The sequence below is a fragment of the Sycon ciliatum genome, chromosome 10 (assembly GCF_964019385.1).
Source record: "Sycon ciliatum chromosome 10, ocSycCili1.1, whole genome shotgun sequence".
NCBI lineage: Eukaryota > Metazoa > Porifera > Calcarea > Leucosolenida > Sycettidae > Sycon > Sycon ciliatum.
This window is the reverse complement of record NC_088652.1, coordinates 19,954,860-19,979,423: the sequence shown is the minus strand read 5'-3', so window position 1 is coordinate 19,979,423 and position 24,564 is coordinate 19,954,860. Positions and strand designations below refer to the sequence as shown.

Genomic DNA, 24,564 nt, shown 5'->3' with positions numbered 1-24,564 from the left:
ACGTCCCGTACCGTCAGCGTTCCGTTGTATATAAACTAAGCTTCACTGCCAGAAACTGGTCACATGGGTCTCCCTGAGAGAGGGGAGAGAAATTCAAAGGGTGACTTGCCACTTCGGCGCGACATTTTCAGCGCGGTGCATTTCAGCGCCTGCACTTCAGTGCCTGATTTCACAGCGCCAGCTTCTTCAGCGCCATGACTATCAGCGCGGTAAAGTACAGCGCCAGCGACTCAGCACGAAAACGTAAGGCGTGGTAATTTACAGCGCGAAAAGGTTTAGAGCGATACAGTACAGCGTGATACAGTTCAGCGCAAAGTCAATACGTGTACAGTAATAGTCACAACAGGCGATGTTCATACATACATTGCATAATAAATTTGCGCTGAGAAACATGGCGCTTAGATTTGTGGCGCTGAGACCTGTCGCGCTGACATATTTGGCGCTGAAATATATGGCGCTGATTTAGGTGGCGCTGAGATATGATATTCGGCGCTAGTCTGCTGGCCCTGAAGTATACAGCATTAAAATATGTCGCGCTGTAAAATTTGGCGTTTATGTTCACGGCGAACAGAAACGGTCGCGCTCATGGTTGGCGTTGAACTTGACGGCGCCGAAATGGCATAGAATCATTCAAAGGAAATATCTAGGATTGGAAAGATGGCTCCATTGGTTATTGAACAACGGGTGACTCCCTCTTCGAAACACTGGGTTGACTTGGGAATAGAGAAAGGAAAGGAATAGATGGATACTAGTTAAGAGTAACTAATATTATTATTTTTATTATTCAAAGGATCAGTTGGGGAAGTGAACTGCCTGAAAAGAGAAAAAATCGCCAGACCCACCAGGACTCGAACCCGGGACCTTGCTTGTCATGAGCAATGCTCTAACCACTGAGCTATGGGACCAGGCTGAACCTAGAAGGCGCCGACAAGTTTTCACTCCAAAGGCAGCTCACAACACGTGCCACACATACTGATGGCACTTAGGTCTTTCTCCCTCCCCCAGGGGATCAACCACGGTCAGTTTCACGTGTTGTGAGCTGCCTTTGGAGTGAAAAACTTGTCAGCGCCTTCTAGGTTGAGCCTGGTCCCATAGCTCAGTGGTTAGAGCATTGCTCATGACAAGCAAGGTCCCGGGTTAGAGCCCTGGTGGGTCTGGCGATTTTTTCTCTTTTCAGGCAGTTCACTTCCCCAACTGATCCTTTGAATTTGAATTTCTCCCAATCCTTTCAAAAAAATTATTATTAGGCCCAAACAAATAATGACCTTGTTTCCGGTCGCCCGACCGGGCCACTTTTTCCCAAATTCTGAAACTTTTTTTGGTGCCAAATGTATACAAACGGTGGCAATGCCATGTGTGCAAGTGCACTCAACGAGTCATAACTCAATCAAATCTCAACCGAATTCCACAATTAAAACACCTACTAGGTAGCAGAGATTCTCAGCTGTCGGCTCGAAAACCTCCGGGGTCGATACGAGCTAGAATAACGGAGCTGGAAGGACTCGAACTGTTTGCTTGATTTCTCAGGTTGTACGAAAACAGGAATACATCACATGCTGTACAAGAACAGTGAGTCAGTACGCAGTCAACTAACTTTGACATTGATCCTTGCCGTGATATATGTACAATGTACATGTGTAGGTGCTCTTGTCCATCAATACCACAACAATTGAGGAACCAAAATAAAATATACAAAAAAAGTTTCATTCCGGCCGACCGAGTCTCCTTTTCGAGGGGTTGCCGACCGGAAACAAGCCTATTTTTTGTTTTGGCCTTATTATTATTTACTCAGATGGAGAGCCAAGGTTTAATCTATACAAAAGAGAAAGACCAAGGAACTACAAGTTACGAAGTTACAAGTTAGTTATTGTTATTATTATTATTGGCTCAACATCCTTGTTTCATATTCATTTGGGAATGGTCGCACATACGGACTCACCACACTGCAAAGTGGGTGAGGACAAGGTGCAGAAAAACTGCATTCTCTCTTGCTCCAGTGAAATAACATTTCTTATCAGAGCGGGTTGCTAATCTAGAGTGGATACACACACCAAACACATACAGCACCCCCTCCCCTCCCCAAACACACACGTGTGTGCATGCATTTGAGCTGAGGATATCAAAGGTCTTGAAAGTATGCAAGTTCAAATTCGTGCATCAAAAATCCGGATCAGCTTCCAGAGATGCTCATTTGTAGTGGATTTAAAAAAAAACGGTATTAGAACTTTGAACTATTCGAAATCTCTTTCAGAGTAGCGGATACTCACTTGGTAGAATTTCCATTGGATCACAGAATGTAGCAGCTGGCAATACAGGAACAAGAATGGCTGTGAATATTGATATGAACGGCGCTTCTGGAGGTGAGGAGAACGTTTCCAGAAGTATGCCGGTAGATCTTCTGAAAGGAAGTAGAACCAAGTAGAAGAAAGACCAAGGACACTGAAGAGCACTGCATTTTACAGGGTGCAAGCCGCAACCCCCCCCCCCCCCTCCCCCTCTTCATGGGGTGCAAGCCAAGAGGCCGTCAAAGTCACGACGTCACTGCCTCACCCCGAGCTGCAACCGCGCACCCCTCCACCCCCCTCTTTACAGAGTGCAAGACGCATTTCTCTCCCCCCCCCCCCCCCCCTTACGGAATGAAAGCCATATTTCCCCCTCCCTTTTTACGGAGTGCAAACCGCATCTCCCCCCCCCCCCCCCCTATACAGAGTGCAAACCGCATCTCCCCCCCTCTTTACAGAGTGCAAGCCGCATCTCCCCCTCTTTATGGAAAGTAATCCTCTAGAGTGGATACAAACACCAAACACAAGCCATCGAATGTTGACGTCACTGCTTGATCTCGCGCTGCAACCCCGCACACCCCCCCCCCCCCCCCCCGCCCCTCTCTACAGAGTGCAATCCACATCTCCCCCCCTCTTTACGGAGTGCAAGCCGCATCTCCCCCTCTTTACGGAGAGCAATCCACACCCCCCCCCCCCCCCCCATTTGTATTTAGTCACTGCCAAAAACTGGTCACATGAGTCTCCCTGAGAGAGGGGAGAGAAATTCAAAGGGTGACTTTCCACTTTAGCGCGACCATTTCAGCACGATGCATTTCAGCGCCAGCACTTCAGTGCCTGATTTCACAGCGCCATCTTCTTCAGCGTCATGACTATCAGTGCGGTAAAGTACAGCACCAGCAACTCAGCGCGAAAAAGTAAGGCGCGATAATTATTATTTACAGCGCGAAAAGTAAGGCATGGTAATTTAGAGCGCGATAAAGGTCAGCGCGATCAGGTACAGCGCAGTACAGCTCAGCGTGATACAGTACAGCGTGATACAGTACAGCGCAAAGTCGATACTTGTACAGTAATAGTCACAACAGACGATGTTCATACATACATTGTATAGTAAATTGGCGCTTAGATCTGTGGTGCTGAGGTCGGCATTTATGTTCGAACATGTTCACGGCGAACATAAACAGTCGCGCACACCTGGTTGGCGCTGAACTTAACGGCGCCGAAATGGCATGGAATCATTCAAAGGAATTAGAGTGGATGCACAGCCCAAACACATACAGTCAGTGGGTGAGGACAAGGTGCAGAAAAACTGCATTCTGTCCTGCCCCAGTGAAGTAACACTTCATATTAGAGCGGGTTGCTAATCTAGAGTGGATACACACACCAAACACACCAAATGCTCACAGCACCCACCCCCCTCCCCAAACACACACGCACACACATTTGAAAGGATATCAAAGGTCTTGAAAATATGCAAGTTCAAGTTTGTATATCAAAAATCCGGATCAGCTTCCAGAGATGCTCATTTGTAGTGGATTTAAAAAAACGATAGTAGAACTTTGAACAATTCGAAATCTCTTTCGGAGCAGCGGATACTCACTTGGTAGAATGTCCATTGGATCACAGAATGTAGCAGCTGGCAATACAGGAACAAGTGTGGCTGTGAATATTGATATGAACGGCGCTTCTGGAGGTGAGGAGAACGTTTCCAGAAGTATGCCGGTAAATCTTCTGAAAGGAAGTATAACCAAGTAGAAGAAAGACCAAGGATACTGAAGATCACTATATTTTACAGGGTGGAAGCCGCAGCCCCCCCCCCCCCCTTATGGGGTGCAAGCCAAGAGGTGTCGAAGTCTGACGTCACTGCTTTACCCCGCGCTGCAACCCCGCGACCCCCCCCCCTCCTTACGGAGTGCAACCCGCATGTCTCCCCCTCCCCTCTTTATGGAATGAAAGCCATATTTTCCTCCCCCTCTCCACAGAGTGCAATCCACATCTCCCCGCTTTTTAACGGAGTGCAAACCGCATCTCCCCCCTCTTCACGGAGTGCAAGCCGCATCTTTCCCTCATCAGGGAGAGTAATCCACATCCCCCCCCCCCCCCCCCGGTCTTGTAACCAAGCCCATGTGCAAGTTTGGTGTTCTTTTGCTAATGTTCTTGGCCACGGATTGCTTTGCACTGGTGATTTCAGGAACAAAATCGCAGGTCTTGTACCCGTTTCTGTAGAGTCGTGAGCGTTTACAGTACACTTTAGGCTTTGTTTTTCTTCTGTTTTATGCTGAATGACGCAAACGTACCAGCAATGAAACAATAGTGCCCTCTCTTGAATACTGCCCCCTCTGTGATGGACATTGAAAAAATAGTGCCCCAGGGGCACTAATCGCGCGAGTACGGTATGCAGACACAAGTAATGAACAATGGCCACTGCGTCCTGGCTCAGCCAGAAAGCACAATGTCTCCCAAAGGTTGGGAATAAGGCAGCAGTTAGGTGCGACCCACGTAGCTACTAGCACATCATGATGACCGTATTTTCCGGGGTGTTAGCCGCACTTTTTTTAACGCCGAAAATAACTCAAAAATTGCCCCTGCAGCTTAGACTCCAAATGCTGGCCATGGATCAACCAGTGATACAGCGTGCCATGAACAATATGCATGTTTATCACTTTCTTACAGTGCTGGCAACTGAAATCCGACCCCCTAGCGATGCGTTCGCATTCTAGCGGTCTCAATATCGTAGTTTTACTATCCCGTGTTGGGTGTTTGCGATGTGAGCGCACCGCACCGCTCACGGGTCGGATTTCAGTTTCCAGCACTGTAGTATTGACTCCCATTGATTTCCGCTATACCTAAGCAGTCAAATATTACTGCATAATAATTATTTCCTGCATATTTCACTCCTCAGATCTTTTTAGGGCCATATTGACTGCTTTTATTTGACTGCTTGTGGGTTGCGCAGTTGAACGGTGCTGCCTAGTGCAGCATGGTCACCGTATGAGTAGGTGATGGTGCAACGGTTGCACAGAAATCCATCATTGCAGCTGTACGATCTCTCTATGCCGTCAGTTCCGCATGAGGGACAAACTAAGAAGCATTTGCTGGAACTTCAGTAGTGCTTCTCAACTTTTTAACCATTGCTAAATGTCTCGTATGCACTAGTACCCATCAAGTTTGGATGGCCAAAAATTCAAAATCTGACGTGCGTCTTATACTCCGAATGTCAAAAAAAGATACAAATTTTGGCCCGAAAAGGAAAGTGCGGCTTAGACCCCGATGCGGCTAACACCGCGGAAAATACCCAGAAAATACAGTACTGACCTCCTTTCAGTCACTAGCAAAGTGACCCGTGGACATGAACTCCATCCGTTTCCTTGCAGAGACACTGGTACATGTTTGCAGGTATTTACGTGCCAAGCGTACCGAAACCACCGTGCAGCCATTCTGTGTCCAAACGTCAGGCTTTCCGTGGGCAAAGGTTAGGCATTCCGAGGCCAAACGTCAGGCATTCCGCGGCCAAATGTCAGGCATTCCGTGTCCAAGCAGCAGGCATGCCGTGGCAAAATAGCAGGCATTCTGTGGCCAAACAGCAGCCATTCCATGGACAAACAGCAGCCACTCCATGGACAAACAGCAGCCACTCCATGCAGAAACAAGAACTACATCCAATTGTCACTGTGTGCAGCCATTGGCTGAAATTGTTGTTCCAAAATTGCTGGCTATGAGGCAGTTGTAACCAAGCAGAGTTCAGCTCTGGTCCATGGACCCATGACAATGTTCTTGTAGACGTTCCGTGAAGTTTGTAGCAACTTCTCTTGCTGTTACAGGGACTCGCATGTCCACCCAAAGCTACATTCAAAACTAGCCATTAGACGTCGGGTGGGGGACTGTGGAGGGAGTAGAATTCCACAGCTCTAGGTGAAGAGAGTTAGGCCATGGCCATAACAACGCTGATACTATTATCCGGAAGATGTGCCGTGCTCCTGACAAGATTGGTGTTCACAGCTGTTAGCGGTCGCTTGAACTAGTAAGCGAAAAGCTGTTCGCTCGTCACAAAGCCTCAGTTTCCAAAACGTAGCGCACGGTCACGAAATTCAGTGGCGGCATCACCACGCCAGTACTACCCGGTACCCTAACATTGTGAGACATTGCAAACACTCGAAGAAGGAGAGATTAGAATGTGAGCACTGAATCATGGTCGAACGGAGATTGAGTAGATGCACACAGTGAATAAAATCCTAACAAAACAATTATAAAAAATACCTAAGGAAATCGTTCAAATGATTTCATGGGTCAATTTTTTGCCGCCGACTGTTCCAGCTAGCCTGAATGAAGATAGATTAGTAATAACGGCCGTAACGTAAAAGTCGTTACACCACCACCGATATGGGAATACTGGCGGTTGCATGCAGATCTGCATATGACTTCGAAGTAACAACACGTTACTATCGTTAGTTGCCCATGATACGGTGGTAAACGTTCCAACATGCACCACTACTTTTCACTAACATAAAGTACGTGTTGTTGCAGCATGTAGTGTGAAGGTGCGAGACTACACAAATAATTAATTGTAGGAGCGAAAAGACGCGTTTCTTCCCATGGTATACCATGCATCATGGTACATGTTTTCCATGGTGGGTTGCAAATAACAGTGCAGTGGGAGCTCACGTGTCTGCCTACTGCCTCGTGCGTGCCACAGCCATTTTGGTCGTGGCAAAACTTACCTTCTTTCAAGGACTCTTAAGTCTTGAAGGAGATCCAGGAATTAATTATTTGTCGAAAAACTCGCCCTTCGGCGATTGCGCCCATGAGTATGATGACATTGTTGCTCATGAGAAATTCGATCGCGAATGCCTCGATACACCAAGGAACACACGAATTGAGGTTTGTGTAAGTTTAGATTTGGGAAGATGTTCGAAGCAAGACAACTGAGCGTCTTTCAGCACGCCACTCGTGTTGCTCAGTGCGCGTTCAACATTCCCCACAAACCTCCGTCAAATTACACAGTGTTGTCACTTCATCAAACTCGTCAACGCTTCGCGTGTAGTGTGGCGAATACGGACTAGCGCACCCACGGCTAATGCTGTTCTCACCAACTGTCTACCCAAAGCCATCAGATAATCCCCAACAGCCGTCAACACAATCATTCACCCCGACACAATCGCACTCTATGCACTTGGCTCTTTCCGTGTGGCAGGGTTGAACAATTCGTCAGAGCATCGACAATGTTCCGTCCACACCGCGACAGCGAAACATAACCACCAAACAAAGTCAATCCACCGCGTGAGTCACACGAAATTCATGTGCAAACCTTCTAGTTCAAAAATACTCTCACCTTCCATTATTCATATCACGCATACCGCGTACATGTTCAAACAATCGAAAGAATCGGAAATTGTTCAAGAGCAAATGGTAGCAAGCCTGTCAAAGCAAAACCAACAGAATGACCAAGTAGCGCTCAGCTCACTACTTCACTCCGACACGATCGCACTAATTGCGCAAGGCTTTTCCGTGTGGTGTGGTGGCGTTCCTACGGGTGTGGAAAGCTCCATCTCTAGCCGAGTCTCACGCCACCCTGAAATTTTTCCCTGCACTCGTACCCCGAAGGGATATCGTTATTTCGCCTCAGCATCCTCACTCTTCCGTTCTCATGCAGAGAAACACTGCCACTCGAACAAACGTGGGAGTTACTCGAAATTCATGTGCAAACTTTCTGAATGACGTTTCACTACTCTCTTTATCCCCATCATGCCTCGCCCGCGTGTTCCGTGTTGTGACAAACACGAATAGCCTTCAAGTCACTTGCCCTCGAGTCGACTCTTTCGCACTGTCTGTGCTTTTCCGTCTGTCCTGCTCAGATTTTTCGCCCGACAATTGACACGCTTTCCATCTCACACATGCAGCCCAGGAACTAAACTTTTCAGACACTACTTTCACGTCATCACATCGAACCTTACGAGCCGTCAGCACACTAACCCCTTACGGGCAAATCAGCCGCTAACTCCCTGCACCACTCCACCCATGTTCGTCGAGAGTGAAAACAGCCTCCAACATCAAACCCTCTGGAGAGCACACTCGATTCACACGCACACCTGGTGAGTGCTATTCATATCCTCACTGCTCAGCCTCGTCCACGTAATCCTAGGCATTGCCGAGATCTCACGCCTCCCGCTCACTTCACTTCACTTCGAGACCAGATCGTAATCCGCGGCCACGACTTTCCCCTGTGCCGTGATCAGAAATTTCGGCAGACAATCGACACTTTTTTCCCCTCACACATGGGAATCGCCTTTGCACACCCTACGTCACCTCGACGGTAACGACCTTCTCGAGCCATTCAGCCGCCAAGGCATTGAATCTGTCGAATCAGATTTCATCACTACAAAATCATCATCAAAAACTCGGCCATGCAGGAGAGCACACGAAATTCGTGTGCAAACCTTCGGACCTACTTGTACACTGGTCGAAGTCACCCAGGCCCTGACCATCAACTCGAACACCCACCCTCTCATAGGTAGCACTGCACTCGCACACCCCATCATCTATCGACCCTTCGAAAATCGCCGTGCGCATTTTGGTACTTCTCGGACTGGACTTACCAGTGCTAAAGTATAGCAAGGGTTGTCTAATTTTTCCTTCTAGCCTTTGCCCGCACCACTTGCCACCACTGACACTCGGAGGCAATTTCTTGCGTCTTTTCCGTATTTACACCATAGGGAGTTAGCAAATTCTCGGACTTGGACATTTTTGACGGCGTGGCGTGGCGTGTGCTGTGGTGGCGTTCCTACGGGTGTGGAAAGCTCGGTCTCTAGCTGAGTCTCCCGCCAACCAGAATTTCTTTCCGTGCACTCGTACCCCGACGGGATATCGGTATTTCGCCTCAGCATCCTCACTCTTCCGTTCCCATGCAGAGAAACACTGCCACTCAAAATCTCAATCAAACGTGGGAGTTACTCGAAATTCATGTGCAAACTTTCTGAATGACGTTTCCCTACTCTCTTTATCCCCACCATGTCTCGCCAGCGTGTTCCGTTTTGCACCAAGCAAGAATAGGTTTCGAGTCACTCGCTCTGTCTGTGCGATTGCTTTTCCGAACGTCCTGCTTAGATTCTGCGCCCGACAATCGACACGCTTTCCATCTCACACAGGTCAGGAACTAACCTTTTCCGACGCTGCCTTCACATCATCACATCGAACCTTGCGAGCCGTCAGCACATTGACCCGTACGAGCTATTCAGCCGCGAACTCCATGCACCACTCGACGCATGTTCGTTGAGAGTGAAAACAGCCACGAACATCAAACCCTCTGGAGAGCACACTCACATGCAAACCTTGTGAGTGCTACCCATATCCTCACTGCTCAGCCTTGTCCACGTAATCCTGGGTATTGCCGAGATCTCACGCCTCCCGCTCACTTCAGTGAGACCCGATGGTATTCCGTGCCCACGACTCTCCCTGTGCCGTGATCAGAAATTTCGGCAGACAATCGACACGTTTTCCCCCTCGCCCACGGGAATCGCCTTTGCACACCCTACCTCGCCTCGACGGTAACGACCTTCTCGAGCCTTTCACCCGCCAAGGCATTGGATCTATCGAATCAGATTTTCATCACTAGAAAATCATCACCAAACACTCAGCCATTCAGGAGAGCACACGAAATTCGTGTGCAAACCTTCGGACCTACTTGTACCGTGGTCGAGGTCCGGCTCTCATGTCCAGCTCCCTTTAATGACACACAATGGCAGTCTTTGGCCAGGATGTTCCCCTGTGCTGTGATCAGAGATTTCGGCAGACAATTGACACTGCTTCACCCTCACACACGGTAATCGCCTTTGCACATCCTACTTCACCTCAGCGCTTACGAACCTCTCGAGCCATTCACCCGCCAGGGCATTGAATCTGTCGTACCAGACTTCACCGCTACAAAATCATCATCGAAAACTCAGTAGTGCAGGAGAGCACACGAAATTCGTGTGCAAACCTTCGGACCTACTTGTACACTGGTCGAAGTCACCCAGGCCCTGACCATCAACTCGAACACCCACCCTCTCATAGGTAGCACTGCACTCGCACACCCCATCATCTATCGACCCTTCGAAAATCGCCGTGCGCATTTTGGTACTTCTCGGACTGGACTTACCAGTGCTAAAGTATAGCAAGGGTTGTCTAATTTTTCCTTCTAGCCTTTGCCCGCACCAATTGCCACCACTGACACTCGGAGGCAATTTCTTGCGTCTTTTCCGTATTTACACCATAGGGAGTTAGCAAATTCTCGGACTTGGAAATTTTTAACGGCGTTGCGTGGCTTGAGGTGTGGTTGCGCTCCTATGGATGCGGAAAGGTCGGTCTCTAGCCGAGCTAGTCTCACGCCAACCTGAATTTTTTCCGTGCACCCGTAGATCTACACTGCACTGCCACTGGGCGGCGAAAAGGACAGACTCAGTGCAAGGCGCAAACCTGAGTGGCGCGATTCGACTGGATTTCATTGAGCAGGAGTCATACTCATAGTCATAGATACCGGTAACCTTGCAGCTTCAACCGGTCCTGTAGATTTGCACTGTTTTCAACAGGTTTTCGCGCCGAGAGGAAAATAATAATACAACACCGACTCAGTACGCATGCGCGTCATTATTATGAGAACTGCATCTCCTGCTAGTCCTAGCAGCTGGGCTTTCTTCAATCAAAGTAACTGTCCGCTTTTGTTTGTTTCAGTTGGAGCCTGCTTCCATACAAAAGATAGCTGCCGCTTGAACGGATCGCAGAATTTGATACGTTTACCAATAACGACATTAGGCCTGTTGAAAGACATTCCTCAAGCAATGCGACCCTAGTAGCGTGTGACCTAATTCGGGAGAGAAAGATCAGGTCGACAACAACCGATAGCCAAAAATCGAGCGCCAAAAAAAGGTAAGTCGCCTTTGTTTATTTGAAATCGTGGAAGTCGTTGTTCCCTATTGTAAAAGTCCTTGTCCTAGTAACTTGTAAACGTTGGGGCACACCTAGTAACTACCAACCCGGTGGTTTAGGGTGTTGCTTCGCATTGAGCGAGTCCTGCGTTCAACCTCACTCCTTCAAGGGAAGTGTGGGGCTCTGATATGCTTGACAACCTGGGCCAGCCATGTAACTCCATAACCGAAGATTCGGGATGTGTGTTGCTTGGCAGTGAACGATTCGATGAGTCAGTCTTGCATTCAACCTCACTACTTCAAGGGAAGTGTGGGGCTCTGATTATGCTTGATAATGTGGGGCAGCCTTGTAACTCCACATACCCGGTGATTCGGCATGGGTGTTGCTTGGCAGTGAAAGTTGCGTCAGTCTTGCATTCAACCTCACTCCTTCAAGGGAAGTGTGGGGCTGTGATAATGCTTGATAATGTGGTTCTGCCAAGCGACTCCGTGCCCGGTGATTCGGGATGTGTGTTGCTTGGTAGTGAGTAACGAGTCAGTCTTGCATTCAACCTCACTCCTTCAAGGGAAGTGTGGGGCTCTGATTTCGCTTGATCATGTGGGGCAGCCTTGTGACTCCATACCCGGTGATTCGGGATGTGTGTTGCTTGGCAGTGAGTGACGAGTCATTCTTGCATCCAACCTCACTCCTTCAAGGGAAGTGTGGGGCTCTGATTATGCTTGATCATGTGGGGCAACCTTGTGAATCCGTACGCGGTGATTCGGGATGTGCGTTGCTTGGCAGTGACCCATGCATGAGTCAGTCTTGCATTCAACCTCACTCCTTCAAGGGAAGTGTGGGGCTCTGATTATGCTTGATAATGTGGGGCAGCCTTGTGACTCCATACCCGGTGATTCGGGATGTGTGTTGCTTGGCAGTGAACCATGAGTCATTCTTGCATTCAACCTCACTCCTTCAAGGGAAGTGTGGGGTCTGATTATGCTTGATAATGTGGGGCAGCCTTGTGACTCGACACCCGGTGATTCGAGATATGTGTTGCTTGGCAGTGAACCCTGAGTCATTCTTGCAATGAACCTCACTCCTTCAAGGGAAGTGTGGGGCTCTGACTATGCTTGATAATGTGGGGCCGCCTTGTGACTCCATAACCGGTGATTCGGGATGTGTGTTGCTTGGCAGTGAACCGTGAGTCATTCTTGCAATAAAACTCACTCCTTCAAGGGAAGTGTGGGGCTCTGATTTTGCTTGATCATGTGGGGCAACCCTGTGACTCCATACCCGGTGATTCGGGATGTGCGTTGCTTGGCATTGACCCATGAATCAGTCTTGCATTCAACCTCACTCCTTCAAGGGAAGTGTGGGGCTCTGATAATGCTTGATAATGTGGTTCTGCCAAGCGACTCCGTGCCCGGTGATTCGGGATGTGTGTTGCTTGGCAGTGAGTGACGAATAAGTCTTGCATTCAACCTCACTCCTTCAAGGGAAGTGTGAGGCTCTGATATGCTTGATAACGTGGGGCAACTTTGTGACTCCATAACCGGTGATTTGGGATATGTGTGGCTTGGCAGCAAACAAGTAAATGAGTCAATCTTGCATTCAACCTCACTCCTTCAAGAGAAGTATGGGGCTCTGATTATGCTTGATATTGTGGGGCAGCCTTGTGACTCCATACCCGGTGATTCGGGATGTGTGTTGCTTTGCAGTGAATGACGAGTAAGGCTTGCATTCAACCTCACTCTGTCAAGGGAAGCGTGGGGCTCTGATATGCTTGATAACATGGGTCAGCCTTCGAACTGCATACCCGGTGATTCGGGATGTGTCTTGCTTGGCAGTGAACCGTGAGTCATTCGTGCATCCAACCTCACTCCTTCAAGGGAAGTATGGGGCTCTGATTATGCTTGATCATGTGGGGCAACCTTGTGACTCCATACCCGGTGGTTCGGCATGTGTGCTTGGCAGTGAACCATCAGTCATTCTTGCATTCAACCTCACTCCTTCAAGGGAAGTGTGGGGCTCTGATATGCTTGATAAAATGGGTCAGCCTTGGAACTCCATATCCGGTGATTCGGGATGTGTGTTGCTTGGCAGTGAACCGTGAGTCATTCTTGCATCCAACCTCACTCCTTCAAGAGAAGTGTGGGGCTGTGAATAAGCTTGATCATGTGGGGCAACCTTGTGACTCCATACCGGTGACGCATGAGTCAGTCTTGCATTCAACCTCACTCCTTCAAGGGAAGTGTGGGGCTCTGATTATGCTTGATAATGTGGGGCAGCCTTGTGACTCCATAACCGGTGATTCAAGATGTGTTGTCCTTGGCAGTGAACGAGTCAATGAGTCAATCTTGCATTCAACCTCACTCCTTCAAGGGAAGTGTCGAGCTCTGATTATGCTGGATATTGTGGGGCAGCCTCGTGACTCCGTGCCGATGATTCGGGATGTGTGTTGCTTTGCAGTGAGTGAGGAGTCAGGCTTGCATTCAACCTCACTCTGCAAGGGAAGTGTGGGGCTCTGATATGCTTGATAACATGGGTCAGCCTTGTAACTCCATAACCGGTGATTCGGGATGTGTGTTGCTTGGCAGTGAACGAGTTAAAGGTTCAGTCTTGAATTTAACCTCACTCCTTCAAGGAAAGTGTGGGGCTTTGATTATGCTTGGTAATGCGGGGCAGCCTTGTGACTCCATACCCGGTGATTCGGGATGTGTGTTGCTTGGCAGTGAACCGTGTGTCATTCTTGCATCCAACCTCACTCCTTCAAGGGAAGTGTGGGGCTCTGAATATCCTTGATCATGTGGGGCAACCTTGTGACTCCATACCCGGTAATTCGGCATGTGTCTTGCTTGGCAGTGAACCATGAGTCATTCTTGAATTCAACCTCACTCCTTCAAGGGAAGTTTGGGGTCTGATTAGACTTGATAATGTGGGGCAGCCTTGTGATTCCAAACCCGGTGATTCGAGATGTGTGTTGCTTGGCAGTGAACCGGGAGTCATTCTTGCAATGAACCTCACTCCTTCAAGGGAAGTGTGGGGCTCTGATTTCTCTTAATCATTTAGGGCAACCTTGTGACTCCATCCATACCTGGTGATTCGGGATGTGTGTTGCTTGGCAGTGACCAATGAGTCAGGCTTGCATTCAATCTCACTCCTTCAGAGGAAGTGTGGGGTTCTGATTATGCTTGATCATGTGGGGCAACCTTGTGACTCCACACCTGGTGATTCGGGATGTGTGTTGCTTGGCAGTGAACCGTGAGTCATTCTTGCATCCACCCTCACTCCTTCAAGGGAAGTGTGGGGCTCTGAATATCCTTGATCATGTGGGGCAAACTTGTGACTCCATACCCGGTAATTCGGCATGTGTATTGCTTGGCAGTGAACCATGAGTCATTCTTGAATTCAACCTCACCCCTTCAAGGGAAGTTTGGGGTCTGATTATGCTTGATAATGTGGGGCAGCCTTGTGATTCCATACCCGGTGATTCGAGATGTGTGTTGCTTGGCAGTGAACCGTGAGTCATTCTTGCAATGAACCTCACTCCTTCAAGGGAAGTGTGGGGCTCTGATTTTTCTTAATCATTTGGGGCAACCTTGTGACTCCATCCATACCTGGTGATTCGGGATGTGTGTTGCTTGGCAGTGACCAATGAGTCAGGCTTGCATTCAATCTCACTCCTTCAGAGGAAGTGTGGGGTTCTGATTATGCTTGATCATGTGGGGCAACCTTGTGACTCCACACCTGGTGATTCGGGATGTGTGTTGCTTGGCAGTGAACCCTGAGTCATTCTTGCATTCAACCTCGCTCCTTCAAGGGAAGTGTGGGGTTCTGATTATGCTTGATAATGTGGGGCAGCCTTGTGACTCCATACCCGGTGATTTGGCATGTGTGTTGCTTGGCAGTGAACGAGTGAATGAGCCAGGCTTCCATTCAACCTCACTCCTTCAAGGGAAGTGTGGGGCTCTGATTATGCTTGATCATGTGGGGCAGCCTTGTGACTCCATACTCACTGATTCGGGATGTGTGTTGCTTGGCAGTGAAAGATGAGTCAGGCTTTAATTCAACCTCACTCCTTCATGGGAAGTGTGGGGCTCTTATTATACTTTTAGAATAAAGTGAGGCAGCCTTGTGACTCCATACTCTGTGATATGGGATGTGTGTTGCAGCCTTGTGAATCCTTAACCGGTGATTCGGGATGTGTGTTGCTTGGCAGTGAACCGTGAGTCATTCTTGCAATAAAACTCACTCGTTCAAGGGAAGTGTGGGGCTCTGATTTTGCTTGATCATGTGGGGCAACCCTGTGACTCCATACCCGGTGATTCGGGATGTGCGTTGCTTGGCATTGACCCATGAATCAGTCTTGCATTCAACCTCACTCCTTCGATGGAAGTGTGGGGCTCTGATACTGCTTGATAATGTGGTTCTGCCAAGCGACTCCGTGCCCGGTGATTCGGGATGTGTGTTGCTTGGCAGTGAGTGACGAGTCAGTCTTGCATTCAACCTCACTCATTCAAGGGAAGTGTGAGGCTCTGATACGCTTGATAACGTGGGGCAACCTATTGACTCCATAACCGGTGGTTTGGGATATGTGTGGCTTGGCAGCGAACAAGTAAGTGAGTCAATCTTGCATTCAACCTCACTCCTTCAAGAGAAGTGTGGGGCTCTGATTATGCTTGATATTGTGGGGCAGTCTCGTGACTCCATACCCGGTGCTTCGGGATGTGTGTGGCTTTGCAGTGAATGACGAGTCAGGCTTGCATTCAACCTCACTCCTGCAAGGAAAGTGTGGGACTCTGATATGCCTGATAACATGGGTCAGCCTTCTTACTGCATACCCGGTGCTTCGGGATGTGTGTTGCTTTGTAGTGAACCGTGAGTCATTCGTGCATCCAACCCCACTCCTTCAAGGGCTGTTTGGGGCTCTGATTATGCTTGATCATGTGGGGCAACCTTGTGACTCCATACCCGGTGATTCGGGATGTGTGTTGCTTGGCAGTGAGTGACGAGTCAGTCTTGCATTCAACCTACCTCCTTCAAGGGAAGTGTGGGGCTCTGATTATGCTTGATAATGTGGGGCAGCCTTGTGAATCAACACCCGGTGGTTCGGGATGTGTGTTGCTTGGCAGTGAACCGCGAGTCATTCTTGCATCCAACCTCACTCCTTCAAGGGAAGTGTGGGGCTCTGAATATGCTTGATCATGTGGGGCAACCTTGTGACTCCATACCGGTGATTTGGCATGTGTGTTGTTTGGCAGTGAACCATGAGTCATTCTTGCATTCAACCTCACTCCAAGGGAAGTGTGGGGTCTGATTATGCTTGATAATGTGGGGCAGCCTCGTGACTCCATACCCGGTGATTCGGCATGTGTGTTGCTTGGCAGTGGACGAGTGAATGAGTCAGTCTTGCATTCATCCTCACTCCTTCAAGGGAAGTGTGGGGCTCTGATTATGCTTGATCATGTGGGGCAGCCTTGTGACTCCATACCCGGTGATTCGGGATGTGTGTTGTTTGGCAGTGAGTGACGAGTCAGTCTTGCATTGAACCTTCCTGGTTCAAGGGAAGTGTGGGGCTCTGATTATGCTTGATAATGTGGGGCAGCCTTGTGAATCCATACCCGTTGATTCGGGATGTGTGTTGCTTGGCAGTGAGCCGTGAGGCATTCCTGCATTCAACCTCCCTCCTTCAAGGGAAGTGTGGGGCTCTGATTATGCTTGATAATGTGGTGCAGCCTTGTGACTCCATACCCGGTGATTCGGCATGTGTGTTGCTTGGCAGTGAACGAGTGAATGAGTCAGTCATGCATTCCACCTCACTCCTTCAAGGGAAGGTTGGGGACCTTAAATGCTTGACAATGTGAACGGATGGGCGGGCTTCTATTCGAGCAGGTATTGCTTGGCGATGAGAGATGAAACAGTCTTGCAATCAAACTCACCCCTTTGTTGCAAGTGCGAGGACCTGAAATGCTTGACATTGTGGTTAGGATGTTAGGGTGGCAGTGTGATCCCATACCTGGTGCTTCGGGCATGAGATACCGAGTTACTTGATGAACAAAGAATCAGTCTTGCATTCAACGTCAATCCTTCAGGGGAGCAAAAGGGACTTGAAATGCTTGACGATGTGAACGGTTGTCCACTTTGTAACTCCATCATACCCGGTGATTCGGGCAGTTGTTACTTGGTGCTGAATCATCTGTCAGTCATGCATTCAACCTCACTCCGTAAAGGAAAGTGTGGGACCTGAAATACTTTATTGTGAACGGTTGGCCTGGCGATGATATGGGCAGGTGTTGCTTGGCGATGAGCGATGAATCAGTCTGGCATTCAACCTCACTCCTCCAAGGAAGGTGTAGGCCTCTGATTATGCTTGATAATGTGGGGCAGCCGTGTGACTCCATACCTGGTGATTCGAGACGTATGTTGCTTGGCAGTGAACGAATGAATGAGTCAGTCTTGCATTCAACCTCACTCCTTCAAGGGAAGTGTGGGGCTGTGATTATGCTTGGCTACGTGGGGCAACCTTGTGACTCCATACCAGGTGATTCGGAATGTGTGTTGCTTGGCAATGAACCATAAGTCATTCTTGCATTCAACCTCACTCCTTCAAGGGAAGTGTGAGGTTCTGATTATGCTTGATAATGTGGGCCAGCCTTGTGACTCCATACCCGGTGAGCCAGCCTTGTGACTCCATACCCGGTGATTCGGCATGTGTGTTGCTTGGCAGTGAACGGGTGAATGAGTCAGTCTTGCATTCAACCTCACTCCTTCAAGGGAAGTGTGGGGCTCTGATTATGCTTGATAACGTGGGGCAACCTTGTGACTCCATACCCGGTGATTCGGAATGGGTGTTCCTTGGCAGTGAACCATAAGTCATTCTTGCATTCAACCTCACTCCTTCAAGGGAAGTGTGGGGCTCTGATTATGCTTGATAACGTGGGGCAACCTTGTGACTCCATACCCGGTGATTCGGAATGGGCGTTCCTTGGCAGTGAACCATAAGTCATTCTTGCATTCAACCTCACTCCTTCAAGGGAAGTGTGGGGATATGATTATGCTTGATAATGTGGGGCAGCCTTGTGACTCCACACCCGGTGATTCGGCATGTGTGTTGCTTTGCAGTGAACGGATGAATGAGTCAGTCTTGCATTCAACCTCACTCCTTCAAGGGAAGTGTGGGGCTCTGATTATGCTTGATCATGTGGGGCAGCCTTGTGACTCCATACCCGGTGATTCGGGATGTGTGTTGCTTGGCAGTGAAAGATGAGTCAGCTTTAATTCAACCTCACTCCTTCAAGGGAAGTGTGGGGCTCTTATTATACTTAATAAAGTGAGGCAGCCTTGTGACTCCATACTCGGTGGTTTGGGATGTGTGTTGCTTGGCAGTGAACCATAAGTCATTCTTGCATTCAACCTCACTCCTTCAAGGGAAGTGTGGGGCTCTGACTATGCTTGATAACGTGGGGCAGCTTTTTGACTCCATACCAGGTGGTTTGGCATGTGTGTTACTTGGCAGTGAAAGATGAGTCAGTCTTTAATTCAACCTCACTCCTTCAAGGGAAGTGTGGGGCTCTGATAATGGTTGATAATGTGGTTCTGTCAAGCGACTCCATGCCCGGTGATTCGGGATGTGTGTTTTGTGGCAGTGAAAGAGATATCAGTATTACATTCAACCTCACTCTATGGGAAGTGTTGGGATCTGAAATGCTTGACATTGTGGACGGTTGAGCAGGCTATCATTCGGCCTGGTGTTGCTTGGTGGTGAATGATCAATCACCTTTGCATTCAACCTCACTCCTTCAAGGGAAGTGTAGGGACCAGAAATGCTTGGCAATATGAACGGTTAGGCAGGCTATGATTCGGGCAGGTGTGGCTTGAGGATGAAAGGCGATTCGGTCTTGCATTCAAACTCACTCCTTTGTTGCAAATATGAGGACCTGACATGCTTGACATTGTGAACGTTTGGGTGGCCTTGTGACTCCATACCCGGTGATTCGGGCAGGTGGTGCTTGGTGATAAAACAAAGAATCAGTCTTGCATTCAACTTCACTCTTTCAAAGGAAGTGTGGGACCTGAAATGCTTGACAATGTCAACGGTTGGTTAGCCTTGTGACTCCAGACCCGGTGATTCGGGCAGGTGTGGCTGGTCGAAGAGCAATGAACAAGACCTACGTTCATAGTTTGTCCTTGAAGGGACATGTGTGGACTTGGAAATTCTTGCTGAAGTTGATGCGTACGTAGGCTTGTGACATCACCATTGCTGATCCGGTTCGATAGTGTAGGACTATACTGCTGGATATCCCTCAACTCCAACTCTTGTGGGTTGTGTGTTGCCTCACAGTCAATGATGACGATGCAATTGACTTTGAACTGCCGTTCAGCTTTGTAAATAACATTGCATACAGATGTCTGAGGATGTGAGGTTAGTGAACTTGCGGACAATGAGAACGGATGGGCAGTTTTTCACTCCATACCCGGTGATTCGGGCAGGGGTTTCTGGGTGTTGAATGATCAACCAGTCTTGTATTCAACCTCACTCCTTCAAGGGAAGTGTGGGGACCTGATATGCTTGACATTGTGAACATTTGGGTGGCAGTGTGAGTCCACAGCCGGTGATTTGGACAGGTGTTGCTTGGTTGTGAATGATTAATCAGTCTTACATTCAACCTCACTCCCTCAAGGGATTTGTTGGGACAGGTGTTGCTTAATAATGTGAACGGCGGGACAGCCTGGTGACTCCATACCTGGTGATTAGGGCAGGTATTGCTTGGTGGTGAATGATCAATGACTCTTGCATTCAACCTCACTCCTTCAAGGGAAGTGTGGGGACCTGAAATGCTTGACATTGTCAACGGTTGGACAGCCTATAACTCAGGCAGGTGTTGCTAAGCTATGAGCGATGAAGCAGTCTTGCATTCAAATTCCCTTAGTTGCAAATGTGAGGGCCTGAAATGCTTGACGAGATGAGCGTTTGCCGTACCTGGTAATTTGGGCAGGTGTTGCTTGGTGATGAAACAAAGAACCAGTCCGGCATTCAACCTCACTCCTTCGAAGGAAGTATGGGGACCTAAAATGCTTGACAATGTGAACGGTTGGGTAGCGTTGTGACTCCATACCCGGTGATTCGGGCCGGTTTCGCTTGCCAGCTAGTGGTTGGATTTGCACTGAACATTCCTTGCCCAGGTCGCCTCTGGTATGCTCAACAGTTTTGTATGTTGTAGGATCATATTCACAGCACTGCTGTTGAATCACACCCGTAAGATATTTGCTTCTAACGTCTCTTGTTCCCAACATTTCTGCGTTTACGTTGCGTGTGTTAGGTTGTTTGTCTCGTGACCATGATGTTCTTTCCTTTCTTTCGTGCACGCTCTCTATCCTGTACAGATGTACTTTGTTACTCGTGGCTATGTAGTATCCTCTATACATTCTGATGTGGACCGGCAAGCAGGTGTGAGCGGATTGGCATTGATTAGTGGACAGAACATTTTTGTTATGGGGTGAGTCTTGTAAAGTGTTCAAATGTACCATTCCATATAGACGTACAGGTGATAAAACAAAGAATCAGTCTTGCATTCAACTTCACTTTTTCGAAGGAAGTGTGGGACCTGAAGTGCTTGACAATGTGAACGGTTGATTAGCCTTGTGACTCCAGACCCGGTGATTCGGACAGGTGTGGTCAACTTCTGCGGCAGTGGCCTCGCGACTGCATGCGACTATATGCAACAGGCATTTCCTTGCCGCAAGTATCACATGCCACACGTCGCATCACAAAAAGTGATATTATGAATGGTGCTTCAAACGAGGTTCCTGGGGATAACGCAGCCATTTCATTCTGTGGGAGCCCAGCGCATGTCATTATTCCTCGATTTCTTGTATATGCCGTTCTGTATTTTCCTCCACATACTTCCTCCTCGTCATCGAAATTGTCACAGTTTGACAAGTGACTTGTCACGTGTTACCAAGAGTAGATAAACAAGAGTGCGCAACTCCAGATCTTGTGCACAATCTGCAGATACCACCGGAAAGTTTTGTTGACGTCACCTTTTTTCAGAAGAACACGCATTTTGCCCCAGAGCAGTGTGAGAGCACGTGCTGGGCACTGACTTTGTAATGTAAAGCCCGGCCAAGTGCACGAGGCAAAACTTTCCAAAAGACTCGCAGCGCATGCATCGTCGAAAAGATTACGTCAACAAAAAATTCCGCTGCGGGCCAACCCATCCCGGAGTTGCACACTTTTGTGTATCTACTCTTGGTGTTACTGATAACAACAGAAGCTACAACATACGGAAAGTATTGCACAGGATGATAGTTTGAAGTCTAGAGTAACGTCTCAGGACTATATTCAGTCGGATTGAGAGTTTCACATGGACCTGAAGGCCATCGCTGATGTCAATGGACGAAATAATATTGTTCCGTAGAGTTTCCAGGAAGGCTGTAAATTGGTCACGCCTAGTCTCACACGCTTTGAATTTCTCCACAGGACAAGAGCTGATAGGCTTGCCGCCTGCCCTGGCTGATATATCATGGCCAGTTTGGCTGTGGTGGGAATAGTTGTTTCTACCATCGTCCAAAAGGATAATCCGATTTCCTTGAGCGAACCCACCGAAGTCGCCAAGCGATTTCCTATTCCATGCATTCTGCTTGATAAAAATTCTCAGGCACTCTATAGCCTTGACGATGTTCTTGACATTCTACTTCACCGCCAACTCAGTACGTTGGCAAAGAATACAAGATCGTTGCGAGGTCGGCGCTGGCTTCGGAATCGCCTCCATCTTGAAATGAACTTTCTTAGCCATGGCATGCCCAATGCCCGTCATTGATTTTAACTGTGTGGTCGCGCAACGTCATGCAGGTAAGTGTGCAGCAGTACTAACTAGCATCAGGCAGGCCTCACATCCACGTCTAAAACACCACCACATTGTAGTTTAGCCGATCACGTCGAGCAGCGTGCCCTCTTTTCAGTATCACTAGTACAGTGCATGCACGTGCATCACTACATGTGACTCCTAGATTTATCACTCTTCTATGCTTTTTTGCTCACACGTCAATTTTCTCGCAAAGTGATCCAAGCGCTGGAGCTTGTTCGGCAAACTCATGCTTACCCCTGTTCCGCCAAATACCAGCTATGGGTATGTTTAGTGTTGGTTATGACCCAAAGAAAGGCGAAGGTGGTTACGCCTGACTGATCACAGCTAGTCGAAACTACCTTCGCAGCGACATCAGCGAGGAAATGGTGTCTAGCTCAAATATTTCAGCTCCCATCCACAGGAAAAAGAATTGTCAGGTCACCCAAGACTGAAGACTATCATCCATGTCCAATTCCTTACCTGTTGTACGACTGCTGGTTTGTAATACCGGTACCCTGTTTTATATCACTGTTTTATATCACTAGTCCAACTGCAACAATTTTGATGACGCGGAGGAAGTACTTCTTTGTATAGATGACAAAAATTAATGTACCACCTATCTGTTCTATCAAGAGTACTTTTTATGTACCACCTATCTGCTCTATCTGTGAAGCACCATAAGTGTACACGCCGAAAAATGAGATCATGCCAATACATGCATTTCTGCACACAACACATGCTAGCCAGTTGAAACATTCTGGTGGATGGAAGTGTACGCAGTCAGTCCAGTATGGTTACAGGTGACAGTGGCGGCAGTCTTTTGCATTTGATTGTGGTGTACACCGTACCAACCCACACCCCCTTTAAACTTTGTGTAAAACAGGAGGCAACACGCCAGGCATGTTGATCGGTTGACTGTACTTTATGGTTTAGCAGGGTCAGGGATGCTAAGCTGCAAGAACATGTTGATCGGTTGACTGTACTTTATGGTTTAGCAGGGTCAGGGATGCTAAGCTGCAAGAACATGTTGCTCGGAATTCACACTGTGAGGTAGAGGGGTGTGATTGATCATATCCAAACCCTTCGGGGAAGATACTGTTCAGAAGGGGCTGCTCGGATGGGGGAATGTTCGGATAATGAGAAAGCGACAGAAAAGTTTGTAGCATAGGGCTCATAAACGCATGTGATCCAGTTCCGTCATTGAAATTGCGCATAAGACTAGTTCTACCATGCATTGACGATGGGCATGCTAGCAGCAAACACGTACCTGGTACTGTAAAAGCCATTATTCTAACGCGCTGCATAACGATTTACTAAAATTGATGGGTTTACGTGTACCAAACGTAACGATTCTCACTCATTCTCAACGCTCAATAGCAACAATATGTATCGATTTCTGTGTAACGTTTTCTATTTTAACGACAGATTTCTCCTCATTAACTCGTTAGAATTAGCACGTTATATAAGGCCTTTACAGTATATCCACTATATGAGTGCACTGGTGAACTCAAGTTTTGCGTTGTGCGTCTCTTTTTATTGCTTCTATTTTTTGGAGGTCCCGGCCATTATGGATAATAGATCTTCCGGATAGTGGATGTGCGGATATTCGATGTTCTACTGTATGTGTGCGATATTTTCCTCTGCCTTCAGACGTGCATCGGACTGACCCGAATGTGCGCTATTGCTGCTGCAAACAGCTACAGTGATGCAGTGGACATCAACGGTCAACATTCAATTTTGCATGTGTCTGAAAAAATAACTATCCGAGTGTTCTGCTTGTTGCCGCGTGTTGCCGCTTGCTGCTGCTATCTTGTGTGTGTGTGTGTGTGTGTGTGTGTGTGTGTGTGTGTGTGTGTGTGTGTGTGTGTGTGTGTGTGTGTGTGTGTGTGTGTGTGTGTGTCATGGTCGTTATGTCATAGCAGTGTGCTTGTGCGTATGTCTGTGTGTGCTGAGGAGATGCTCCCCGCATGAAACTCACGGTTGCCAGCATGGCTGCTTGTACCCCATGGGCTTGCAAGGAGCGTAACGTGTATGCTTCCCCTATTATAAACCACTCGGCAGTTTACAACACTGATTATAAGGCTTGGGGAGCAGGGTGATTGGGTGTGACAGCGTAACCGCTGTACGTCCAGTTTAAAACGTATGCATGCTTCAACCGCACTACTGGATTGTGAAGGTCAAGCTGAAGCAGTAAAGTGTATGTGTGTGTGGGGGGGGGGGGGCAGCGAATGTGCCTCTTTGCTGGTTGGAAAATACAAAGCTTCCGGGCATTGTATTGTGCAGGGCCTTGGGGCCTACCTACCGCTTGGACTGTACAACTCCATGCTTCCGTTTAGAGAGATGATCAAAGAAAGGAGATAGTTGGATGGAATGGCATTCCTGTTTCTGAGGCTGGTGCAGTTTGTATTGACCAGTCTTGGTGCCTTGCTGGTTCAATGTCATTGTGTGTGGTGCGTACTAGTGAATCGGGAGTGGGGGGGGGGGGGGGGGGGGGGCAGTGGATATGTGCCTGTTGTAAGTTTAGAGTGGAACGTACCTCTGCTTCAATGGCATAC

At 48.3% G+C, this 24,564-nt stretch overlaps 1 protein-coding gene and 1 long non-coding RNA gene across 4 annotated transcripts in view; one reads left to right on the top strand and one right to left on the bottom strand.

Moving 5' to 3' along the window:
- The window catches only part of LOC135825906 (uncharacterized), an 85,453-nt gene that overhangs the window by 6,324 nt on the left and 54,565 nt on the right, over positions 1–24,564 (bottom strand). Inside the window, exons 1-3 of one of the 3 annotated variants that reach the window (XM_065338539.1) lie at positions 5,595–6,575; positions 3,880–4,010; positions 2,268–2,398 (exon numbers count right to left, since the gene is read on the bottom strand). In XM_065338539.1, the coding sequence (XP_065194611.1) occupies positions 2,268–2,398; positions 3,880–4,010; positions 5,595–5,716 (384 nt within the window). In that variant the 5' untranslated portion in view covers positions 5,717–6,575. Of the gene's footprint in view, positions 1–2,267; positions 2,399–3,879; positions 4,011–5,594; positions 6,576–24,564 lie in introns of those variants that run through there. The other 2 variants (XR_010555168.1, XR_010555169.1) reach the window with 2 other exon arrangements.
- On the top strand, positions 10,944–23,779 carry LOC135826355 (uncharacterized). The gene is made up of 3 exons (XR_010555264.1): positions 10,944–11,180; positions 20,547–20,659; positions 23,660–23,779. It is a non-coding gene; the product is annotated as an uncharacterized LOC135826355 (long non-coding RNA).